A 24,669-nucleotide genomic window follows, 5' to 3' on the forward strand; every position below is an offset into this window, starting at 1 on the left:
TGTTTTTCTTTTCTGTTCTTTTGAAGATTGTGTAACTTCATCTTTCATACCAATCAAGCCATTTAATGACATAAAGGAACATCAGCCCACAGTGGAAGTTGAGGAGTTTGTACAGGAATCAACAAAATATTCTCGACCTTACAGAGTTTACAAGAACCAAATATACATATACCCCAAACACCTCAAGTATGATAGCCAAAAACATTTCAATAAGGTACAGTATGTGATGACCAATGCAGGCCAATATTGAATAGGTATGTATTACACAAGCTCTGTTATTGGAATGATGGAGTGCTTACTGAAAGGAGAGGGAAATGGTGATGCAAATCACTGACATTTTTGACCTTGGCGGTCATAAAACTTTGTTACAAATTTAATGAAATAAATTTGTGTATTAGTTTTAAGTTTTATCACTAATTCATGGACTAGTGAGAATGAGGTAATAGTTTTTTCACAGTCTTCAGGAGGTACGTATTCTAATGAAATCATGTATGCAGATGCAGTGAATCTGGAATTTTCTTTTTTAAGTGAAACTTGAGTACTGACTGCATTTGTGTGCTGGTCACTTTATAATCTGCTTCTCTGCATTTGATTGACAGCACTGGAAGGAAGGCAGGAAGGCATTTCAAATTTGCATGTTTTTCTTACATTTTTGAAAAGAGCTGATTTCATTTTTATGGCCATCCAAGTCCTAATCTGAGCGCTAATGCATTTCCTTTTCAGGCACGGAATATAACAGTATGCATTGAATTTAAAAGCTCTGATGAAGAAGGAGCAAAGCCACTGAAGGTGAGCCACCACAAAATATATTCAGAGAGCATTATTTCTGAGAGCATTACTTATAAAGCCCAGGAATGGGAACTGTACTGATTTGGAACAATTTAGCTTACTGTTTTTACAGTGAAACTCACTTGGTCTAAAATTCACTATTTACCTGAATTTTCTTCCTGAGCTTAAGATGCTTCATAAGAAAAAATGAGGGAAAAAATTAGAAAACTTAATTCTGAACTTTGCTATTGACCAAGCTCTGTAACATAATATTGTTGTTGTGTGAATTCTGCATGAATAAGCTGTCATCAAGAACCTCTGGATTGATCTGTGCCAGCAAGGGGATTGTTAACAGAAGTCAGTAAAGGCTTTATGTTGTGTATTGAACCTCATTAAGATGAAGTAGCTTTTGTAAAGCTTTTTGCAGAAGGCAAGTGGAATAATTAACAGCAAGGAAGAAGTGGAAGGAGTGCATTGCTTAGAAAATTCAGGGTAATTTTCATGGATCAATGAACTATTACTGGAAGTTTGTTTAAAAATATTAAATTGTAAGCAATTATCAATCCTTCATGATACTGCTTTTAATGCAGGTGTGTATTAGATATACTAAGAGTGCCATCGTCATCACAATTTGACAATGTAATCAAAGTATGTTGCTTTTCTCAGCGCATTTATGGGAAACCAGGTGGACCATTATTTACAACAGCAGCCTACACTGCTGTGCTACATCATTCCCAGAATCCAGATTTCTATGATGAGGTCAGTCTGCTTTTTTACTCATAAAATGCTTGCTAATGAGACAGGAACAAGTGTAAAGAATACCTATTACAATTTCTTTTGTACATGTATGCAACTTTCTTATGTCAATCTACATAACTGTTATATCTCAGTGAGTCTTTCCTCTTATAAGATGTTCTGAGTACGTTTAAGATGCTGTAGAGTTGATTAGGAACAGCCTACTCTCTAAAATGCTTGTCTGAACAGCAGAAAGGATTCAATACATCTCTGAATGTGACGGAAACAATAAATGTTATGATGAAGAATGGAAAGAAATGTCAGAACAAATCCCTCTGACACTTAAGATCTGCACTGGGGCATTTTTGTTTATCCAGTGATCCGAACGGAATGTACAGTGATGTGTAGTGGCTGCAGCAAGTAGCTTAGCTCACGCTTTGGGAGATGCAGCTCTAGAATGCTGGTTGTATGTTGGCCTTTGCCAAATGCTAGATGCCCATCTTTACCATGCATTTTTACATTTCACCAACTACGATTTCCAAGCTTTCTGCAAGTGAATTTAAATTCACCCTTTCAGTCAGCAGTGTATTTGATGGTGTGATAATGCCCTATGTGTTATCTGGATTTTTCCCTACTGTTTCTGTGTAGTGATAATGCTGGCCAACAGCCCCAGCAGAGTAGTTAACCAGTGTTTTTCAAACCACTTGATCTTGGAAAAACTTCCAAACATTAAAATAGAGGTAAGGTCAGCAACTATATATATAGGCATTAATTTAAAATTTGTGTTTAGGAGCTGGGGTGGGACTTTTGCATTTTTATAGAGTAATTTAGGTTGGAAAGGACCCTTAAGATCATCATCAGATCCTGCTATCAAACTGATTTTCAGTGGTTTTGAACTACATTTATCCTACTCCTTTGCAAGCAGTGTCAAGGGTTATAACACATTTGACAATTTGCTTCTCTGTGATCTCAGTGAGCCATTTGCTTTGGGCAAATCACTTCCAGTGTAAATGAAGAACTGAACTCAGACCTTAATAGATGAAATGGCTGGAAGAGACACACACCTATTCTAAGCGTTACTTGTATTAGTCAGAAACGACAGCAAATGCAGTCTTGAAAATAGTGTAGAATGTTATCAAAAAGCTTGTCTTAATCTCCACATCTGAATGCCCATTTCATATCTGTATTTATGGTATTAGATTCTTACCCATAAGCTGATTTAAATGCTGCAAATATTTACTAACAATTTCTAAGCCTTACTTTAAGCATAGCATCAGCTTGGATAAGCATTATCACAGTTCAGAACGGCAAAGTGTCTTTTTCATTAGTTCCTATGGTAACATGTTTTGATTACTTTGTATATTTATTCCAGTAGGTTAATAATATGTCAGTTCAAATCTGTAGGGATTTGTGGATGACATGACATGGGATTTAAGAAGGACCAGAAATCCTAAATAAAAGTTGATTTTTGTGTAAGCCATGACATTATGCTGAACAAAATTTCGTTTTAGTTTCCATTTAGACTGCCTTAAAAATAAGATAACAGTGATGGCTATTTACGACTGCACTTGTAAGCGGAGTCTATAACTCTTTAATTCTATGCTCTTTTGTCTTCTGTTCTCTCATCAAAAATGCAAATACTCATCCACAACACAGAGAAGAAAAAGGCTGTTTAATTAAAAGTGATAGATAACTTTCCTTAGCAATTTCCATAGTCAAATATCTATTACAAAGGCAGCAACAGCACCACACAGATGAGCAATTGTCAGTAAAGGCAGACTGTACTTAGATCTTTGTGTAGAGAGATGTCATTCATTTAGACCATCTCTGATGCCTGGTTTAATCGATATTTAAACTAAAGTGAGGTGTAACGTTTTACATTTCAGGTGAAAATTGAACTTCCCACTCAACTCCATAAGAAACACCACATTCTGTTTTCATTTTATCATGTCACGTGTGACATAAATGCAAAAGCTAATGCCAAAAAGAAAGAGGCTCTGGAAACACCAGGTACCTGTAGCAGAATTACTTTTAATTATAAATATAAATGGTGTACATTCAAATAAGGATTTCAGAATTTCTGTCTAGATGTTATTGTCTTCCTTTAAATTTGAGCAGCTTGTTCTCCAAGGTGTCATATTAATTTGTTCTTGTGTGCAGTGGGATATGCATGGCTTCCGTTGTTGAAAGATGCTCAGCTTGCTTCCCAAGAACACAACGTGCCAGTAGCAAGCAGTTTGCCTCCCAATTACTTAAGCCTTCAAGAACCTACTAGTGGAAAGGTATTAATTCATACTTTCATATATTCAAGTAGCACAGAGTAGTAACTTGCAAGCGTTTTATGTGAGATCAAGTTTGCATTTACACTCATCTAAAAGTCATCCATTTTGGAATGTTCATGTGCATAGTATCATTGAGTATATAAATGAATGTGTGTAACAGTGGGCTGTGAGCCATATGATGCTGACTCAAGAGCATATATGGAATAAGTGCATTTTATAATTTTCTTTTACAATATTATACTTAACATCTCCAAAACTCCAGAAAGAACCTTTAATGACAAACTCAGGCCATATGACATTCATTCTCCAGTTGATCCACAATCATGATTCATTCTCCAGCTTCGCAGCGTGATATCACTCTTTCCCACTGATCCTGCCAGTTTGGGTTATTTGTGCCTTCTTGTTTGTTTTACTATCGTCATGAGGACAGGGTAGGGCAGTGATCTGGTCGCTTGAATTACAATGTTCATGGCCTCTTGCTGAAAAGTTGGCTTTTGTTGCACTAGTTCTCTATTTGTGAAAGCTATTTGGAAACAAATAGCTATCACAGTTTGTATGTGCTTATGTGCAAACCTATACAGTGAAAAAGAGGTACTGACTTGAATGAATAGGAAATAGTGCAAAATATGTTTTTTGTTTTATTTTAATAGCAGATCGGCTGTGATGTAAAATGGGTAGATAGTGGGAAGCCACTTTTCAAAGTGTCTACTTTTGTTGTATCAACAGTAAATACTCAGGTAAGCTGAATTTCCTCTTAGCTCTGTTGTCTGTTTACAAGTAAAAAGCATCATGGAAAGTCTGAAAGATGCTTTCTCTCAAGTCTTGTATGATATGTTTCTCTAACATTTAAAGGTTACTTGAGTATAGAATGGCAAGATGACAATGATGGAATGCACATTTTAACGAAAAATAAAAATGACTTAATGTCATGCTACAATAAGAGTCATGAAATGTCAGTTTAACAAGAAGAGCAGAAATTGTGAGCACTAGGAAAATAATTCTGGCCATTGAAATCCCCTGGATTGTGAGAAGAAGACTAATTATTCACAACACAGAAAGAAAAAATTGGACAGAGGACCTAGAGATGTTTTGTATATAATAGGGTATATATAGTAGCCAGTGGATTAACCTAAATAACTTGATCTGTCTTCCAAGGAGTTATGTTTAAGGCATTAGGTACCAAGTGTTGTCTTCAGGAAATTTCTATAACCAGTTTATTGGGTTGAATTCTAATCCTTTCTATAGCATGAATTAACATGAACTTTTGTTTATCATTTAGGATCCGTACCTGAATAATTTTTTCTATCAGTGCCAAGAAAGGGAGAAGGATTTCTCTCAGCCTCCTACCTCAAACTTCATAAGTTCTTGTAAGGTAAAGTAACCTGCAGCACAGAATTATGTTATAAAATGGTAATTAGGACTTCATCTCAACTGATCTACCACTGCACAGTTCTCAACATGGCATAGATTTGGCAGTAGGCAATGAGTCCATGACAACTCCAGTTAGGCTTCATTGGTGCAGCAACTGTACTGCTGGTCAGAAACATGTCTCCCATTCCCTTTCCAATTTAGAGCACAGGTGCATCTGTTTTATTCCCAGTTTTGATAATCCAGCCTATGCAAAGCCTCAGTTTCCTTTAAAAGATGGTTGAGTGTTGTTTTGTTCCTCTAGGGCTGTCCAAAATAAATGTTGGCTTCTGGTATTCCCCCTAGTCCTCTGTTGCCTTAGATATACTGTGTTTTGTATTACCTCCTACTTGTCTCAAGATTTTTTTCTCAGCAAACTGCTAATTAAAAGGGCTTTTTTTGGGGGAGGGAGGGGGGAGGTTGTACTTTGCCTTTGTATAAATCAGGAGTACTAGTTACCTGCCAAGGTCTGAAATCAGTAAGAATCTATCCTTTCTGCGGAGATGAAATGAACAAGTAATAGCATTTCACCTCAAGTACTGTGTTCAGTACTCACAGGCCCCTCACAACAAGGAAGATATTGAATCCCTGGAGCATTCCAGTGAAGGGCAATGAAGCTGTGAAGGGTCCGGAGCTCAAGTCTTATAGTGAGCAGCTGAAGGAACTGGGATGTTCAGTCTAGAGAAAAGGAGGCTCAGGGCAGACCTTATAGCTCTCTACAACTCCCTGAAAGCAGATTGTGGTGAAGTGGAGGTCAGCCTCTGCTCCCAAGTAATAGCAACAGAAAACTGGGGAATGGCCTTAAGTTGTCCCAGGGGAGATTCAGGTTGGATATCAGGAAAAACTTCTCCAAAAGAGTGGTGAGGCATTGGAACAGGATACTCAGGGAGGTAGTGGTGTCACCATTGCTGGAGGTGCTCAAGAAACATGTCTCTCAGTGGCACATCTACATGTTTTGGTGGTAGGTATACGGTTGGACTAGATGATCTTAGAGGCTTTTCCCAACCTTAATGATTCAAATTCTACGATAAATGTGTCTGTATTTGGTAGAGGTCAAAAGCTGTGAGGTAGCAGAAGTATAGCAAGCAGTTTTAAAAGAGCATTGGATAAATGTAGGACTGTAACACTTCCTTCATGAATTAGCACTCTGCAGTCTATTTACTGAACTTTAAGACGAGGAGAAAACTGAAGGGTGGCTATGACATTAGTTGCACCACTGTATTAGCTCTAAAACATTGTACATGGCTGGTATTTATTATTTTTCCTTGTAGCAGCCTGTAAAATCTAATTGCTGTTTGGGGGTTTAGACATGACCATCGTGTACGTGCTTTTCCTGTTTCATTTGTCATTAATGTTTGAGCAGATTTTACAATGATATTCGAGAATTTTCTATAATAAGCAAACAAAATGTTCCAATAAATTACAGCCCCAGTTCTCTGAGCAAGGCCTTAAGGGTGATTTGAAAGGATTGCTTTGGTTTTAAATACTGACAGTTTGTGCTAGTTAATTTAACAAAGTGATTAAGGAATGCTTTCAAAAATGAAAGCGTGAGTTATTTATAGATTATACCTCTACTGAATGAAGACCTTATTTGTGAATTTTTGAGTAAATGTTAAGCATATTGGACAAAGTTCAGGAATCCAAGCTTCATTACTTTCTAGTTATCTAAATAACCAGAATCTCAGTGGGTTTTGTTTGCTTGTAGCTTACCTTTTAAAATATTTCATTGATTTTATTAGGAAATAGAGATAATGTTGTCTGTAACAAGGGATTAATTATGCAATATAATTGAGGAGTAATGTTACACAAGATATTTTTATTTATAAATCATTAATAACTTTGAAGAAATTTAGGAAAGATTTAGAAATGACTGAAATGCAAAAATTGAAGGAATTTAAAGGATTTTATTTTATTTTTAAATTAAGAGCTCAATATCTTCCTTGATCAGAGAAGGTAATATAATGTCATTCTAATAAAGCCAGGATATTAATGTTTTTATCAGTGTGCTTTTTACATGATTAGTTTAGCCACAACAAGTACATTTCACCAGATTCAAACATAGAATGATTTTACCAAAAAATATTTGGAAGTGCATGTTGTAAAAATAGTTCATTCTTTCAGTGCTGTGGTTTTGGGCTCAGGTTTTTTGTTTCTTTGTATTTTAATCAGGATAGAGCAAAAGATTGGAATTCTGAGATGTGGACAGTACCTGTAGTTTCATGGATTATTCAAAACAACTCATGTTTAAAACAAACTGCATCAGGAAATAGTCCTCCACTTTGCTGTCCATTTCCTATCACTGTAGCTGTTCTGCCTTCCATGTGCTAAAACAGGAGAGGAAATAACTAGCTTTTGTTTTGGAAATCTCTTAATTTTCTTTCTCATATCCGTTACAGAATTTGATGAGGATAGAGAAGATCCATGTAATTATGAACTTTCTTCCCATAGTCCTGAATCAACTCTTCTGGGTTTTGGTGCAAAACAGTGATGATGAAGTTGCAACAGCTGTGACCAGGTATCTGAGTAGGTTTCATATAAAGGACGTAACCGTACATGTTTGTCCAAAAATAGCTGCTCTCATGAAGGCTGACTACGGTGTTTACACTTCAGTAAGTGAGAATGCCTGCTTCCCCTTAACACAAGGTTCTGCAAGTAATTCATGGAAGAGCACATGGCATCATGTGGTTGGCTCTGGTACCAACAAAGAGACCACTGATCATGGTGAATGTGTCTTTGTACCCACAGGCAATGACAGTTAAAGGTCTCATTCTTGAGGAGCTAATTACTTCTTAATGAACCTGAATATCAATTTTAATTTATATTTGAATGTGAGGATGTGGAATTCAGCATAGAAAGAACTTAGCATCTTGCAACAGCCAGCAAAGAGTCAAGCATTCAAGTTATGCTTTTCTAGGGCATTTTCTAATTAGAAATATATATCAGCAATAATTGGAAAGCCATGGGCAGCATTTTCTGGTGAGCTAGCAAACAGCTGGAATGATTTTCCGAGCTTCTCATCCCTCACATAATGAGATTGTTTTTATTGATGCTGTTGATCAGTGCAGCAGGAAAAAAAAATACTGGAAAGATTATTATTCTTCTCTGCAGGAGGGCAGAAAGTGGCACTGTGTTTTCTTTTGGCTATAGTGGTGTTTCTGGTGCACTTCTGCCAGGAGCTAAGAACTGTGACTATAGCTAGTAGGAAAAAATGACAACTCTCAGCCCTCAACAACCCTGTTATACTCAACTGCTGTCAGTACATTTTCTTTCTCCAATTATTTTCCAGGATTCATTTCTGAAGAAGGATTAACTAGGAAAACTTAAATGAGGAAGCTAAATTCCTCATCTTAGCCTTGGGAAAATGGAGTTTTAGTATACTTTATCAAAGGTTCATGGCATCTTGCAGAACAAAGTCCTGCCACATCTAGGTGCTAGGAAACATGCCTCGAAATTTGTGATTTCATGACTACATGCAGTTTTTAGAGGAAAAGAGACAATTGGCCTTTTGTCCTGGAATCCTTCACAGCCAGCAAATCTACTAGTGTTAAGACCAGTTAGGGAGAATGAAGAATCCTTACCTTGGCTAGAATTGAAGTATCAGTTGACCAACAGGAAAATTAATACAACAGAAAAAGCAGTTGTTTAAAAATTAGACTTAATGATTAGATGGAAAATAGGAAGATGCTATTTTTTTTTTTTCATGCATCAGAACTCACCTGGTTACAGAAAAAAGGAAGAATGCTCAGTTTTTTCTAGTTTGTGGTGGCTTTTGTGCTAATACTGTTGATGTCAACAAGAATTTGCTCATCTGCTGTGTGCGTTATTCATTGATGTGTCCTATATATACACACATTGTATTTTGTTCTGAATAGCTTGGAGCAGATTGTGTTGAACTTATTAAAAGCAACAACAACAGAATGAAAGCTTAGAATTGCTTATGTGTTGGGAGAAAACATTATGCCTTTCATACTCTCTCACGATTACTTACTTGTCCAGATGCCCAGACGTGGCATCATTTCTCTGTCTTATCTTTGCCAGAGCATATTTCATTTTCAATTCAGAGTAAAGGCTGAAGGATCACAATGGACACAACTAACTTCATCATAGAATTTGTATCTTGCTGAAAGTTTTACTACTTCTACAAAAAGAAATTAGATATATGTGAAAAATATGACCTTGAAAGAATTACAGAGCTTTTGATTGCAATAAGAATTACTTAGATCACCCATCTATTAGAAACAGCTGCTTGTATGTGGACCACAGTCTGGCATGTATCTGTTGGTGTCTCTATGTATTAATAATCCATTTCAGTTGTGCTATCATTATGAGTGCCCTTGAATTTGAGATACGGTCTACCAAGCTTTTGTATTTATGTTCTTTTAACATAAAGCTAAGATTATGAAATTTCAGAACGTTTTCTATGTAAAATATCTTAGATTTGAAAAAAAAAGAAAAATAAACAAAGTCCTAAATGAAGAAATGATATGGTTAAGTTGAAGGTAACTTCACGTGTTTTCTGAAACAAGATGGTGTCAGGCAAAATGGCCCACATAAACATTTAAGAGAAAACCTTCCTGAAACACTTGATCTCAAGTACTTCTACATCTGCTGTTAACAGAAGCACAGGCTTAAGTTTGGTGTTTGCATGACCTGAGGAATTCTCTTCCATGTTAATGATCACCAGGGTGTTTCACAGAAGCTCAAAGCATCTCCAAATGCCATGAATGCCCACCCTCTCCCTGCTGCACAGAAATGAGAGCTCAGCCTGCTCAGACACTTGGGCTGTGGCTGAGTCCCAGGCAGTGCACAGACACTGCAGGACTGTTTTAAATTGGGTCTTGATAACACAATAAAGTGATTTGTTAAATGACCCTTCTCTGCCTTGTGACACAAAACAGTTCAATTTGCATTTTTGGTTTTTGTTTATTTTCCAGGGTTCTTACTAATATTGTTGCTAAATGCCATGAAGAACAGCTAGACAACTGCATCAATTCCTATGTGACGGTATGAATGCTGCTAAACTTAAGTAATTTTATGTAGCTATTTTGTCTTGGTTTGTGTTTTTTTTTCTTCTCATCTACCCTTAGTTGTACTTCTCTGTAGCTTTCTCTGCGTTAGCATTGCAGCTTTCTGCCACTGGCAGGCTAGGTGGCTCAGCAATGAGGAACTAAGACAGGACTTTGAGGAGGTCTTCGAAGAGTGAATTCCAGTCCTGTCATAAGTTTTTTGTGCCACCTTGGACAAATTACCCTGCCCCTCCATGCCCTAAGTGCACCATATGCAGCAGGGACTCTCCATTCAGTGCTTCAATCTTGGTTTCAGTACTGAGAACTGTTAGTTGATGTCTCCAAGGTGTGGGTTTACTTTCGTACTTCGTGGAGGTGTGTTTTACGGGTGAAGCATCTGAGCACCTTAGTCAAATTCTAATCTCAGGTACCATAACTGAAACCCAGAGGAATTCTGTTGAAGTTCAGCAGAACAGTTGAGGCTGTGAAAGTAATAATGTATGTAACATATAAATATAGTTAATTCAGTGGGTATTAACATCTGCTTGATAACTTTTGAGATTTGCATTAGACACCTATTGTGATTAAATATCTTTGAAATAGCAGGTGATTAATCAGGCTATACCAAATGTCCATTTAGCTTGTTTCCCATTTCTAGCAGCAGCCAAAAGTTAATAACTGTTAATCTCTTTTATCTATCTGTAAGGAAATGAATAATACCTACTTTTATTTTGCAAATAAGTGAATTCAGAATTGTGAGTCACTCAGATACTGTAATAATGTGAAATTACTCTCACTTAACTAAGTGGACCCAGAAGTGTCAAATGGCATAGGGAGAAGCTTATTGCATCTGCTCTGGAAATAAAACTGAATAGTAATAAGATATTTTCAAGGGATAGTCCTTTCTTTTACATTCTTTCTGCTTGTACTGAAATAACGTTTCTTCCTAACTAAAGTGGTTGCAGCACTCTTGTTTTTGGGAAGCCATAATTGATCACAGTACCAAATTATTAGCTGAATAAAATATTAAATAAACCTCAATAATAGATCTATTAGTGCTGGGCAGTTTGATAGTTAAATTCCTATCTTTAGGCCCTGATGGGGTTTAGTTTCCCTTCTATCAGTTCTAGTGGGTGCTTTACACATTTCAGGATGAAGAGTTGCTACTTACTCTAACAGTTGCCATTGGAAGAAAGGAGGAAGTGAAAGGTGGCCTTGCCTAGGTGGGTGAAAAACCCTCCTTTCCCCTTCTAATTGCCTATTCTTTGCTTCCCTGGTGGAATGGCTTGAAAGGCAGTTTAGAGTTATGAGGATCCTATGCCCTACTGGAGGAAAAAATATGTTGTGGCAATGATTTTTAGCACTGAGTTGAAATCGGTATCAAGTTCTGCTTAAAACTCAGACTTTGTAGGGGGTAGAGTTGTACCATTACTGCTAGGGGAATTAAAGATTGTGTGAACATATTTTTCAGTCAAGATGTTTTAGAAGGCAAAAATTGTCAGCTGTTTATGGTCAATAATTTATCTTCACCTACTTTTTGTATTTGTTTCAGTACTATTTTGACTTTTTTTTTGTTCTTCAGTATGTGTTCAGAACCAAATCATTTGAGGAAAGGACTATTCATGAGGAGCTGGCCAAGAATATGACTGGTCTTCTGAAGTTAAATGACCAAGTAACCGTGAAACAGGTTTTAAAGGTGAATGATGCTGAATTAGCATTTGTAATTTTACAACTTCTTTTCAGCCTGAAGCTTTTCCCTTCTTTTTTTTTGTCTTCTTTTCCTGTATGAGCTTTGCATAAATTCAACCTGAACTGATTCAGCAGAACAGACTTGCAATACTTACAACTTCTTAAGATAATTCATTTCTCAGAGTCCTTGGTTTGCATAAAAATGCCTCCTTTCTCTTACTAAGTCTGTATGGGAAACCTAATTAACTGCACAATATGACATTAGCACTTAGGATATTTTGGTTTAATCTTTATTTTAGAAGTTGTTGCACAGAGAATAGTCATGTGTTAGTAGGACATTTACATCTGATTTGAGCTGCTGTTTTTGGGTGGTTACCAAAATGAAAAGTATTGAGTTCCTCCCATAAGCAAGATCTAAGAAGTTGATACATGTGTAAGCCCCGTTAATGAAGCTACAGTTACTAAAGTACACAGTACTCTTGCTCTTTCACTTATTAGTCATGGAGAGTTTACCAGTGTGCTTTACTGAGAAATGCATTCCATCTCTAAAGAATGGAATTGGCCTCATAAAATATTTGTCAGATAATCATATTTCCTAATCTCTTTTTTCCTTCTTTTGAACAGCACTCCTGGTTCTTCTTTGCAGTCATGTTAAAATCAATGGCACAGTACTTGGTTGATACAAAGAAAACAAAGGTAAGCATATATGTTGCTCATAATTAACAAGGTGATCAGATTCTAAGGGAAAATATAAAATGCAGAATCATGTGAAATAAATGTATTTGGAGATTTCTTCTTGAGTGGACAAAAAACCAAAAAGTTGTTACACATTTTAAAATACTGTTTTTACCCACAAAAACTCTGACCTGCTGGGCTCAAACCTATTATTGCTTGTACAGAACTAGTCAGCCAAAATACAGTTGCATCATCTTTGTAACAGATGGATTAGAATGGAATGAGAATTCTATAATTTTTCCTAGCAGAGGATAACTAGATGGCAGATAGGTGATCTTGAAACAAAATTTTGAGAAAACCTGTAATAGCTGGAGACAAGTTCATTTTTCTTCCTGGCCTCCTTTCTGCCTAATTATCAAGGGTACTTTAAGCATACATGTGCTGGCATCTGAAGATAGCTTTCCCCACTTTTCTGTGGACAAGATCCATGAAAATCTAGAAATACTTACGTATTTTCTATTGAATTATCTGTGCTTTTCATTGTCTTTACTCGTGATCCAAACGTGATTTCAGGTTTAATATGCAGTGTTACATAGTCTCAAGTGATGATCTATTCACTGCTTAGGTTTCTCGAACTCAGAGGTTTCCAGAGTCATTTCAAACTGAGCTGGATACACTTGTGATGGTCATGGCAGACCATGTTGTTTGGAAGTACAAAGAAGCTCTTGAAGAAACTAGGAATGCAAACTACAGCACTGCCAGGTTTCTCAAGGTATATATTCTGTCATTACACTTAATTGCCCATACTTAATGGAAGATTGAGGCTATTCTGCTCTAGTTGAAGGGAAAAAGCAATTTTGAGTGAGTGACGGTTCAATTTCCAAGTTTAGTATTGAATTATAGTACAGTTTTTCTATTCCCTTGGGTCTTTGACAATGCAGAAGCTTTTTCTAATTCTGTTTTAAAACAGTTTTGATGGATTTATATCTATTCCCTAAGAGTCAAGTTTGCGAATTCTACAGATTCTTATGTTACATTTAAATTAATACAAAGTTTGGTATAAATAAATAAATAAATAAATGTATTTCCCACTGAACTGGTATTTTTTCCTTAAATACTGGAGCTCTGAATGACTGTGAGTGGATTAACTTTTCCTAATCACAGCCACAGTAGGCAGCTTTTACAAATCAGAATAAGCAAAGTGCAAATATTGCATGGAATACTGTAGCCTATCTCTTTATGTCCTTTTTCTTAATATCCCTTTGTTTACTAGATATAAGCAAATTCATATGCAAGTTGGAGAAGTCATGAAGTGGGTTGTGTTTTTTTCTTTTTGTCCTAGTATTTCTCAGTCATATTTATTTCCCAACATCAAATTAGTTGTGAAGCATTGGAAAATTGTCATTCAGTAAGTGGTGTGTCCAGCTATTTATCTAAGTAGCATGTGAAGCTGCTTATCTGGTGATTTCCCCCCAGACTTTCTGTTGGAAGGAACTACCCTTCTCCTAGCATATGGAATGCTGTTTTAGTATACACTGAAATCCAGGCCGAAATCTTTTATGACAGATTGAAGCTCAGCATTAGGAGGAAGCTGTATTCCAGCAGTAAATGCTCCTGTGAGGTTAGAAGGAAACCAACCACAAACTGAAGGTGGATTTCTCTACACTCGCACCTAAGTAAAATTAATAATAGAATTGAGAATAGATAGGAATTGCTATTACATTGGCTTCTTTTGCTCGTTTAATATGGATGTCCAAATAGCTCTATACACACTTATCTGCATATATAGCTGCATCTATTTGTGGCGTTATATCACTTGGAAGATGATGTTGGTTTGAGGCAAAAGCATAGATGGAAAAGCTTAGTCAGTACTGTGAGGTGTTACACCTCTGTTGCTGCAGTTTTGTGTGTTATTTTTGTACTGTTCATCTAAACTGAGAAGATGATAATGTTGTGTTATGCAATAAGGCATATGTTTCTGTTCTAATTTCTTTTCAAATCTGGTCTGCCAGAAACAATTACATAGGTACAGGGACAGTATGAGCAACGCGCAATTATTTGCGGGGAGGAAGGACTGATTTTCATCAGTTTCCCAGTGTTCTTTCCCCCGCTATTACTGATTTCACCTGCCCAAATGATGCAGGTTTACAGATGATGCAAGACAAAAAGTGAGGTTGATGAAGTCAAGTATTGCTTTTTTAGCAATAAAATAATATTCTTTCCTCTTTTCTTAGCGCTGCTTTACATTTATGGATCGTGGATTTGTGTTCAAGATGGTCAACAACTATATAAGTATGTTTGGAACAGGAGATAGCAAGGTATAGTTCTGATGTTAGTTTCTAAGTGACTCACTAGTAGAGAATGATTTCATTTTAAAAGCATTCGTAATGTATTCCATTGCTTTGCCATCCTCAGAACTCAGTCATTAAAACCTTAATTTTACAAGGGTTCTCCTACAGATGAACTCCTGGTCAAACATGAAAATTACTTATATGACCATTTCTGGAAATTCTTTAGATGCAAAAAAAAAAAAAAAATCAACAGATGTGCATTTAAGTACACTTTTCCCTTACAGATGAAGTATTAACAAATTTTTCATGTAAACCTTGGCTACATGTAAAGTATTGTTAGCAATTACCAGTCTGTGAGTAATATTAACAAAAATAATGTGGGTTTTTTTTGTTATGGTTGCTTTGGAGCCATCTGTTCTCCTTCCTGAAAGTGAAGAGCTGTGTCCAAACAACTACTCACTGAGTGCTGCTAAAACATGTAAAACATGAAAGAAGCCGACCCATTCTTTGAATTTAAGCTTTGATTCTTGGGAGAATATGCTTGGGATTTGGTCCACAAATATTAGTAACATCTGAGAGTAATTTTATTTGAGGGCATTAAAGTAAGAGCATAAGAACAAACTACCATTGTGTAAGTTTGACTGTATGGTACCTTGCTTATAACACAAGTAAGCCAGTGAGCTCCAAATTACTTTGCACTTGCTATGAGGAAATTCCATGTAGTATGAATTTCTTCTATAACATCTGTAATACTCAGTGATGTAATTTGGATAGTAAATGTCAAACTACAGGAGGTCCCAAATTTTTCAGCTCGATTCCTTCATTTTTAATCCGTGAGAGAAGTCACATATCTTTCTCCTATTCCAGCCATGTATGTGAACTATCTCACCACATTGTTAAGACAATAGATAACAGGATGTATTCGGGATGCGCAATCTGTGTGACTCATCTCTGCCAGAAAGCTTACAAAACTTTTGTTCATTAACTTTTTGTAACTCTTCAGTGGTGATCTGGGTATTTTTAAGTAATGAATGAGAATTACTCCAATCTGTTTCACTTAGTAAATCAAAATATCGTGCTGTACACAGATTTCTCACATCATCTCTGGAGAAGATGGATGGTGTCTCTTGGTAGTAGTGTTGTAACCTGGAGCCTATAATTCTGTGAGCAATATTATGTAATCTGAAAATTACTTCCGTATTTCAAAATTCACTAAATCTAAATGCATTCAGCCTCCTTAACTGTGAATATGTACACACTGCCAGCCGCCCAGCTTCTTTCCAAAGCCATCTGCTGGGACACATGAAGGAAAATCACTGTGAATTCGATGCAGATGTGCTGCTGGAACAGGCTTGCATCGCACACAAACAATAGCCATAAAGTAAAATCACAGGCCTTTCCCTGAGGTCAGAAATCTGTCTTGGATTGGCTTCATTTTCAGTCAGACACCTAAGGAGGAGTCAGGCGTTAAAATTTCCTGCAGGATTTGTTCCTATATGGCCTTTGCTTCTTCAACTGGATTGTTTATTTTACAAAAAGGTTATACTATAATCTGGCCTCTCTTTTCAGGAAATTTAACAGCATTTGTTGCTGCCTGAATAAATAGTCTGTGCATGTATCAATATATAACACTGCAGTCTCCGTTTATTCTAATTGTGAATAAATACCTCCCTGGAACTCAATTCACTGTGGTATTCATTCAAAAAGACTCAGTTCTTCTTGGAAGACGTACTTCAAGTGCTTCCTTTCTTTAATTGCCATTAGACCTTGAATTCCATGGACAGCTGTATTCCTGATGTACTATAGTGCCATAAAATGTTTCAAGGAAAACCCTCTACTCAGTAGAGGATCAAGCTTTTATGTGTCAGTACATCTTCAATGCAAAATCATATTTGAAGAATACAGTAAAGATTGGAGTGCAACAAGTTCCTTTGATAACAGAAGAAAGCCAAATGTTATTCATGTAGCTTAACATAACCAGCCATAAGGTTTCATCATTTGATGTCAGCTAGAGATAAATGGAGCAGCTCTATCTTACTGTTTTCTTTCTTCTATTGTAAACTGAGCTATTACCTGTTATGATTTTCAGACTTTACATCAGTTCAAATTTGACTTTCTCCAAGAAGTCTGTCACCATGAACACTTTATCCCTCTGTGCCTGCCCATACGGTCTTCAAACATTCCTGGTAAGGTGCCCCCTAAAAGGATTCTGTAGAGTAGGGAATTACTGGGTGGTTCAGATAACTCTAACGTACTGTCTGTACATCAACCATGGAAGTTTGTCAGATGTGGTATTTTACTGATGTTGCTTCACTTTGTCTGTAAATACAAGCAACCCTTGCCTGCCCAGCTGGAAGGTGGGAGCTGACTCTCCTACTGGAAATGTGTTGAAATCTCTAAACCCTGAATTACTAAAGCCTCTGCACATGGAAGGAGTTAAACAGATACAGTAAAAAGGAGAAGACAGCAAGTCTGTGGTGATTAGAGAACTGTGAAACTAATTGCTGGGAAAAGCTTTCCTGCTGCAGTTGTCTGTATGACTTGTCCATATGACAGTCCTTCCCTTGGGAGGAGGACATGAGGAATTTAGAAACCTCCTTCTTATGGAAAAAGAGGCTGTTGGTACTTTAGCCTCTAGAGTATCTGTAGAGTATTTCTAGGTTGGCAGGAGGGTACCATGCAATAACTCTTTCCTTCCAAATGCATTCACTTTACATTGTCACCAAGTTCTGCTGTGTTTTGCCTGGAGCAGCATGGCAAGAACGGCTCATTTCAGAGTGCGTTAGTGCTGCCACCTGAGCTACTTCTGAAGGTGGGAAATACTGTGGATAACCTACATAAGAAGCAGATTTTGTTTAGACTTTGTTGCAGGAGCTAATTGACTCTGCTGGTGCCCCAAGACAAGTAGCAGCCACGTTTTCCTGAGCTGACGGTCCAACCCCCCTGGCTACCCACCCTGTAGCTGGACAGTCTGCATGCACAGCAGGTTTCCTTCTACCTGGAGCATGAGGCTGATTGATAGTGAGAGCAGAGCCCTGCGCTGCTCCTTTGTGCACACTGAAGCCTGTTGTTTAGGACCTAACTCTGTGGCCAATACCAGCTACGATGTGCTTTTCTTCTTGGTTTCAAAGATGGTAGGATTTCAGCTCTAGGTACAGCTGCCAGTTCTGACAGTTTTCTGTGGGCTCAGGGATGTTCTGTTGGAATGTAGTCACTGAAGTCGCTGGGATCTGAGGGTACCTTTCAGGGATGGGAGAATTATCCTTCTGTACAGCATTTCTCAAGGGAAGTGTCTCTTTTCTTTTGCATTAGTTTGTGCCACAATAAAGAGAGTTCAGTTCTGGTGCTCATCACTGTTAGCAAGCTTTAGGGATTTTATGTTTTCCAAGCAGTACATTTTGGAGAAATATCAAATACTGGCTAACAATTCATTTTTAACCTGCTTGGGCAAAAGCTGTGCAACGTGTCACTGTTAAACCACTGTGAAGTTTATTACTTCTTTGTCATTGTGAAAAAATATATATTTTTAGAAACATTTGATGAAGACAATCATTTGGCCGTTTTGTAGTGTTTTTTGGTATAATTGAAAAGCTGAAACTTACTGTAGTGGTTTCTTGTGTGTAATGATGTAAACTGTTTATTCATCTTCTATTTCATACAAAGCAGTTGTACAAAGTTGAAATGAAAGCAGAGACCGGTAGAAGCTGCTTCATTCAAATATCAGTCAAATTATTTAAAAAGTTACGAAATTCATGTATTTGATTATTTATTTTTTAAAGCATTTTTTTTTCCTGTTATTGTTTTATATTTATGGTAAATGAAGACCCCATGACACCTTCAGAATCAACCCAGGAATATCGAACGTCAGGTATGAGCAAATTACTGTGTAAGAAGCAAGTAGAATTCTGCACTAAGAGCCTTAATAATGAGCAACTGTTGTCACTGAATTGGACTAAATTAAACCAATTATTAGTATTTGTAAAAGTGAAGTTAGTCTACAATTTGGACTTAGTGCCTCAGAGGAATGATCAGTTTTACTATGTACAAAACATTTGAGTTTGTCGTTTTGGAGTGTGTATATAGTCTGGATGAATGGGACAGACAGACCAGGAAATCAAGCTTTAACAGTGGACTAAATCACAGTTATTGAAAGTTTGGAAAACAGGAGACAGCTGTTTTTGTAGCATGCGTTAATTTAGGCTTTTTTGTCCTTTCTGTTCCAAGATATTCCAGAGTACACATTGACCAATGAATTTTGCCGTAAACATTTCTTAATTGGAGTACTGCTGCGGGAGGTTGGGTTTGCCTTGCAAGAAGACCAGGATATTAGGCACTTAGCTTTGGCTGTGCTCAAAAATTTAATGGCAAAGCATTCATTCGATGATCGATACGCAGAGCCGGTAAAGACACTTGTTTATTCTTTTTCCTTATTTGTTCATACAGTGGCTAAATACGTGAAACTTCCTTAGCTACCAGTATACAGTAATTAGTTTCTTCAGATTTATGTTATATCTTTTCTTCTTAGGCAAAACAAGCACAAATAGCAAACCTGTACATGCCACTCTATGGAATGCTTTTGGACAATATGCCAAGGATTTACATGAAGGATATGTTCCTTTTCAATATCAATACTTCCAATCAGGTAATTCTTGTGGCTTCAGAACACTGAAAGCAGTTCAACTGACCAAACTGAGGTCTGATTCCAAGGTCTGAGAAAATCCAATCTGGTGGGAAGAAATCCAAATTTATCCTTGTCAGAAATTAGCTAATGAAATACAGGTCTGATTTGCTTGCACACCCAGTAAGCAGAGTTAGACTTGATATATTCTTTTCAACTCCACTGACTGACGTTGCAGATAGCTCTGGCATATTACAGTAAGCCTTGAGGGGTTTTTTTAGGCTGTCACGTCTCCACAGCTGAAAGTATGTTTTCAAGCTCCCTCTCTAAGAGGGGCAACCTCTTAGAGGTTGTATGTGTGTATTACTGTATGTGTGTTGTCATTGTACAAGTTATGAGTGATATCATCTAGCAGTTTGTTCTGTTTATTTCAAAATACAGGGATCTAGGGATGATTTGAGCACAACTGGAGGATTTCAGAACCAGACAGCAATGAAACATGCAAACTCTGTGGATACTTCCTTTTCCAAAGATGTTCTGAACTCTATAGCAGGTATGTATGACAGATTGATCATCCACACAGGTGGATTTGTGTGTATCTCAATCCATTGTGCTTTCTGCTTAGTATTCATGGATGATATCATTAACCCATCTTATACAGTACTCAAGGAAACATGGTATCCAATGTTTCTCTTCCCTTTGGGTGTTTTTGGGTTGATTTTATTTCTCCTGTGAAGCTATTCTTCTTCCACTGCTTCACTTACCCTCCTGCTTTGGAGTGATGCCAGGCTCTCACAGATCCCTGTGCCTGAGTTCATTCTTGCAGTCTGTTTGTCTTAAGAATAGTTCAAAGGTTTCTCCCGAGTACTCCTGAAGTCTCTTGGAGGAAAGTACTCTTAGTTTTCCCAGGCTTAACAGAAGGGTGAAAACAACTTACTTTGTCCACATTGTCCAAACAATTCTGGGAAATTCAGGGACATCTTCCCAATGATTTTCATGGCTTTGGGTCAGGCGTTATGGAATGCAACAAGCCATTTTAATGACATTAATAATGGCAAACTGAATCATTTTTCTTCAACTTATTGCATGTTTTCTGTACCAAACATACTCATCAATATCTTTGGCATTGAAAGTTCAAAGCAATGGTATCAATCCAGCATGTGACACATTTTAAGTTCCCCATTTTTCTTGTTAGTTTTTGTATCCATAGATGTTTTGGTTTAGCATGTTTGCTATGACTTTCATTTACAGCCTTTTCATCAATAGCTATCTCTGCAGCAAACCATGCTGACTCGAGAGCTTCCTTAGCAAGTCTTGAATCTAACCCAAGTACCAATGAAAAAAACAGTGAGAGAACTGACACGTGTGAAAAGGTACATGTGAAAATATTGAAAATGATTACCAGATGTGAATACTTATCACTGAGCTCAACAAAGCCCTTTGCTGTCAATTCAACAGATCATGAGACCTTTGTCTTTGATTGGATCAACTCTTCGTTTTGACAAGCTGGATCAAGCTGAAACTAGAAGCCTTCTTATGTGTTTCCTTCACATTATGAAAACTATTTCAGAAGGTGAGAAAACGTGCACTGCCTGATTGAGGTTGTCATAAAATAGTATGAATACCGAATCCAAACGAACATTAGAATAATTATCAGTGGCACGCTTAATTCCTTGTAATAGATACGTAATATATTTTAATATCTCTCTTTAGATGCACTAATTTCCTACTGGCTGAGAGCACCGTTCTCAGAAATAACAGACTTTTTCAGCATTTTGGAGTAAGTTCATTTTTATAGTTATTTGATTAAACGATTATTTAAATGGCTGAATGATGATGTTCGAAAGCCAGTGCTGTCAATTTCTGAGTTTGTCGTCTTCATGGTATAAGCTAAGAATAGCTATTGTATCTTGGATTATTTTAGCACACCCTTCCAAAGACATAGTGAGGTATTAGTAACAGAACCCCTGTCTTCCAAAATGTTGGCCATTTCTATGAACAGAGGCCTTAAAGCTTTGGGTTTTTCTCCCAGACATTTTAATAGTATAATTTCCTCGTATGGGATTGAGGTTCTTTTCTTCCATTTGGAAAGTATTTAGCTCCTCAAACCTTGCAAACCTTAAGAAAAGGTATGTAACCAAGAACGTCTGTTTTTTCATCTCTGTAAGGTGGTCTACTCAGTCCAACCCATGCATGTCCATAGAATCTACACAGGTAGCTATTTTCAGAATTCTCTTCCCACTTGATAAGTGAAATGCGGCTTAACTTCACCTGGTGAGGAAGCAATGCTTTTACAGCCAAATCTTTGCTTTTGAGTTTGCCTCATGATCAAGCAGGAATCTTCAACCAGAGAGAAAGTGAAAATGGGTGAACAACGTGGTCCCCACACCTTCTACATACTTAGTCTGGAAACTTCTGCATCCTATTTTGTTTGCTAATGAGCAGACACATTCAGCAGGTCTTCCCAAATCACTACAATTCAGCTGCTTCTTGTTGTCTTTTTAGTTAGGAAGCCATTAAAAGACATAAATGCTGCTTTATCTTTCAGGGTGTGTCTTCAAAATTTCAGATATCTAGGAAAACGCAATATTGTAAGGTAATTTTTGGTTATAACTATATTATAATATTTAAATATTACTGCAATATTATAGGCTGTATGTTAAAGTATTAAATTGTTGCTGATTACATTGCCTGAATGTTTCCTTTGTTTATCTTTGCCTGTGTTACCTTCTGAAAGCACCAAGCTGTTGTACACTGCATTTTTTTCTTCTATGCAGACATTCTTATCATAATGTTCTAGAGTGATGAGTACATTCCTGGTGTCAAAGATGAATTGCTTGTGATAGCCACTGTTGCATTTATAACCGATAGTTCTGAACCATTCTTCAACCTTACTTCAATGTATGTCATACAAAAGAAACCGAATGCTATTTTTCATCTATGTGATGGAACAAATGGCTTTAATGGGCATAGAAAAGTGTTCCACAGCAATCAAAAAACAAAAAAATCTTCTGTCTTTACCCACTTTCCTGAAAAAGCATGAGATCTTTTTCCATCTGCATAATGTGAAACGCACACTTTGTCTTAGTTGCTGTTTCATTTTTAATTTAATGCTACTACTGTAAACTTATCTGTATGTCACACTGTGGAGAAATGAAAGGTCGCCAGATAAACCAGTTCATGCTCTGTGGCAGGTTCTGTCAGGCCTTTGTTTATTCTTCAGAGGCATGACAAAATCAGTGTCCCATTCCTGACAGATTAACAGTTATTTTCTTTTAACAGGAAAATTGCTGCTGCTTTTAAATTTGTTCAGGGCACCCAGAATAATGGCACCCTTAAAGGTTCAAACTCCTCTGGCCAGGCATCAGGTCTGCTCTCACAATGGTAATGACACACCTCATTATTAACCCCTGTAAAATCACAGCTTTTGTCATCCTGCAGCCATCTTGCACAACCACAGCATTAATTGTAAAGGAGCCGGCACAACCCGAAGCACATTTCAGGGCCCCCAGAGCTGTAAACTGTAAAAGAATTGAGTCTTCAGCTTCAGCTGGACTTAAAAGCTGCTTAAAACTTTATGTTCAAAAAATTCTTGCTGTCAATATACTGCTAAGTGATGCAGAAAGGGTAGATGTTGTTTTCTGCTCAGATGCCTATTTGAAAGATACTTCACAGTTTTCCCCAACCTGAATGAATTCAAATGTTTGCATTCTTACTGCTTTATGGGTGAATTTCTTGGATGCATTTATAACAGCAGGAGATTACTTGTCTCTTGGTAATCTTGGGTTGTGAAATACAGAGTCAAACTTCAAAATAGGTGTGCTTGGTCCCTGTCTTTTTAATTCCACATGGCTATGTGTAACATAATACTACAGCATTACCTCCGTGTTGCCATTCCACAGCCTCTGTCTTTCACTGTCTTTTTTTCCTTTCTCTTCCTAGTCTAATGACTGAAAGATTCAGTTGTTCTCATGGGTAGCATAGTAATGAATTGCAAGTGCAGTGCACCTTTAATAATCTTTTTGACCCTTTTATGGAATAGCAGAGCATTTTCATAGTTAATAATGTAAAACTCCAGAGAGAAAGTGAACTTTTGACTCTACCCTTGTGGCTGTATCTAAGGGCATGCTGAGAAAGTTCCTTGTATGTTTGGATTGTTGGCTTTTCTCATTTACGTGTAGCTAGAATTTGCATGCTACTAGAAGCATGTACTTTGGAGTAGAAAAGTTAGCACACAGGAGAGAAGATGGCTTCCCTCCCATGCTTCTTTCTTTATTCCCATACCATGCAGTTTTCAAGAAATAGCACTGATTTCATTATTCTATCTGGGCCTGGCAAGCAGCCTTTAGGAAACTGCTGTTCTGCTTCACATTCACTGATGAACAAATGTGGTGGGATAGTCACGTAGATATACTGGTATATGTATGTACAGATATATACATATACATGTATCTATTACACAATATCAGCTGCATATGCTGGCCAGAAAGAGTCCTTGTGTGTATCTCACAGCTGAACGATGCTCAGGGTGCTGTGAAGCCCTTCAGAGACTTTCATCTTTCTGAATGTAGTTTTCAGGGCCACGTTTTTATTTTTTGCTGAGCGTTCTTCTGACTGAAAACTTCTTTGACTTCGTCACAAACACTGGGGTCTGATTTTGTGGGTCATCTTGTTAATAGTCTTGTATTCTTATGCTAGCAATTTCTTAGGTTGCAAGTGTGATTTATTAGATCTGTGAGGGAACAAACTGCCCCTACGTAGGGCACCCACCCTACATTTGTGCTGATTCCGGGGCCTTCACACACTACCCCCTCACAGATTTCTTATACAAAAGGCTGTTTATGGCCTGATGTAATGCTGAGCATTCTTTGATGATGAGCTGAAAGATGAAGCATTGCTGATCAGTTCTAACTTGCATTGACATTTATGTATTCCAATTTGCTGAATGTCACCGTGCTCATAGAGAATCACCTTCCTACCAAAGGGGAAAAAAAAAGCCACAAAACACCTCAAGATCAAAATTCCAAATATCCAATGCACTGGTTTGCCAAAACGTCCACCCCAATCCTTCCACTGTGACCCATCATGGAAAACTGTCATGTTGACTGGCAAATGTCTGGCCGTTAGTTTCATACCTGAGTGTCACGGAGTTGACCAGATCAATCTATGTCCGTGACAGGGGCGACAGGCCTCTGCCC

General features: G+C 37.3%; 1 protein-coding gene across 13 annotated transcripts in view; it reads left to right on the plus strand.

Moving 5' to 3' along the window:
* The window catches only part of DOCK10 (dedicator of cytokinesis 10), a 136,005-nt gene that overhangs the window by 87,654 nt on the left and 23,682 nt on the right, over positions 1 to 24,669 (plus strand). For 10 of the 13 annotated variants that reach the window (XM_048954661.1, XM_048954662.1, XM_048954665.1 and 7 more), the window contains exons 17-39: positions 27 to 214; positions 724 to 789; positions 1,435 to 1,527; positions 3,390 to 3,513; positions 3,664 to 3,785; positions 4,436 to 4,522; positions 5,065 to 5,157; positions 7,589 to 7,707; positions 10,127 to 10,196; positions 11,781 to 11,894; positions 12,512 to 12,583; positions 13,188 to 13,334; positions 14,797 to 14,880; positions 16,943 to 17,039; positions 18,677 to 18,721; positions 19,078 to 19,253; positions 19,379 to 19,495; positions 19,913 to 20,024; positions 20,723 to 20,844; positions 20,930 to 21,044; positions 21,185 to 21,251; positions 22,020 to 22,067; positions 22,754 to 22,855. In XM_048954661.1, coding sequence (XP_048810618.1) covers positions 27 to 214; positions 724 to 789; positions 1,435 to 1,527; positions 3,390 to 3,513; positions 3,664 to 3,785; positions 4,436 to 4,522; positions 5,065 to 5,157; positions 7,589 to 7,707; positions 10,127 to 10,196; positions 11,781 to 11,894; positions 12,512 to 12,583; positions 13,188 to 13,334; positions 14,797 to 14,880; positions 16,943 to 17,039; positions 18,677 to 18,721; positions 19,078 to 19,253; positions 19,379 to 19,495; positions 19,913 to 20,024; positions 20,723 to 20,844; positions 20,930 to 21,044; positions 21,185 to 21,251; positions 22,020 to 22,067; positions 22,754 to 22,855 — 2,380 coding nt within the window. The remainder of the gene's footprint in view (positions 1 to 26; positions 215 to 723; positions 790 to 1,434; positions 1,528 to 3,389; positions 3,514 to 3,663; positions 3,786 to 4,435; positions 4,523 to 5,064; positions 5,158 to 7,588; positions 7,708 to 10,126; positions 10,197 to 11,780; positions 11,895 to 12,511; positions 12,584 to 13,187; positions 13,335 to 14,796; positions 14,881 to 16,942; positions 17,040 to 18,676; positions 18,722 to 19,077; positions 19,254 to 19,378; positions 19,496 to 19,912; positions 20,025 to 20,722; positions 20,845 to 20,929; positions 21,045 to 21,184; positions 21,252 to 22,019; positions 22,068 to 22,753; positions 22,856 to 24,669) is intronic. The other 3 variants (XM_048954659.1, XM_048954660.1, XM_048954658.1) reach the window with 3 other exon arrangements.

The sequence above is a fragment of the Lagopus muta genome, chromosome 9, assembly GCF_023343835.1.
Source record: "Lagopus muta isolate bLagMut1 chromosome 9, bLagMut1 primary, whole genome shotgun sequence".
NCBI classification, from domain to species: domain Eukaryota; kingdom Metazoa; phylum Chordata; class Aves; order Galliformes; family Phasianidae; genus Lagopus; species Lagopus muta.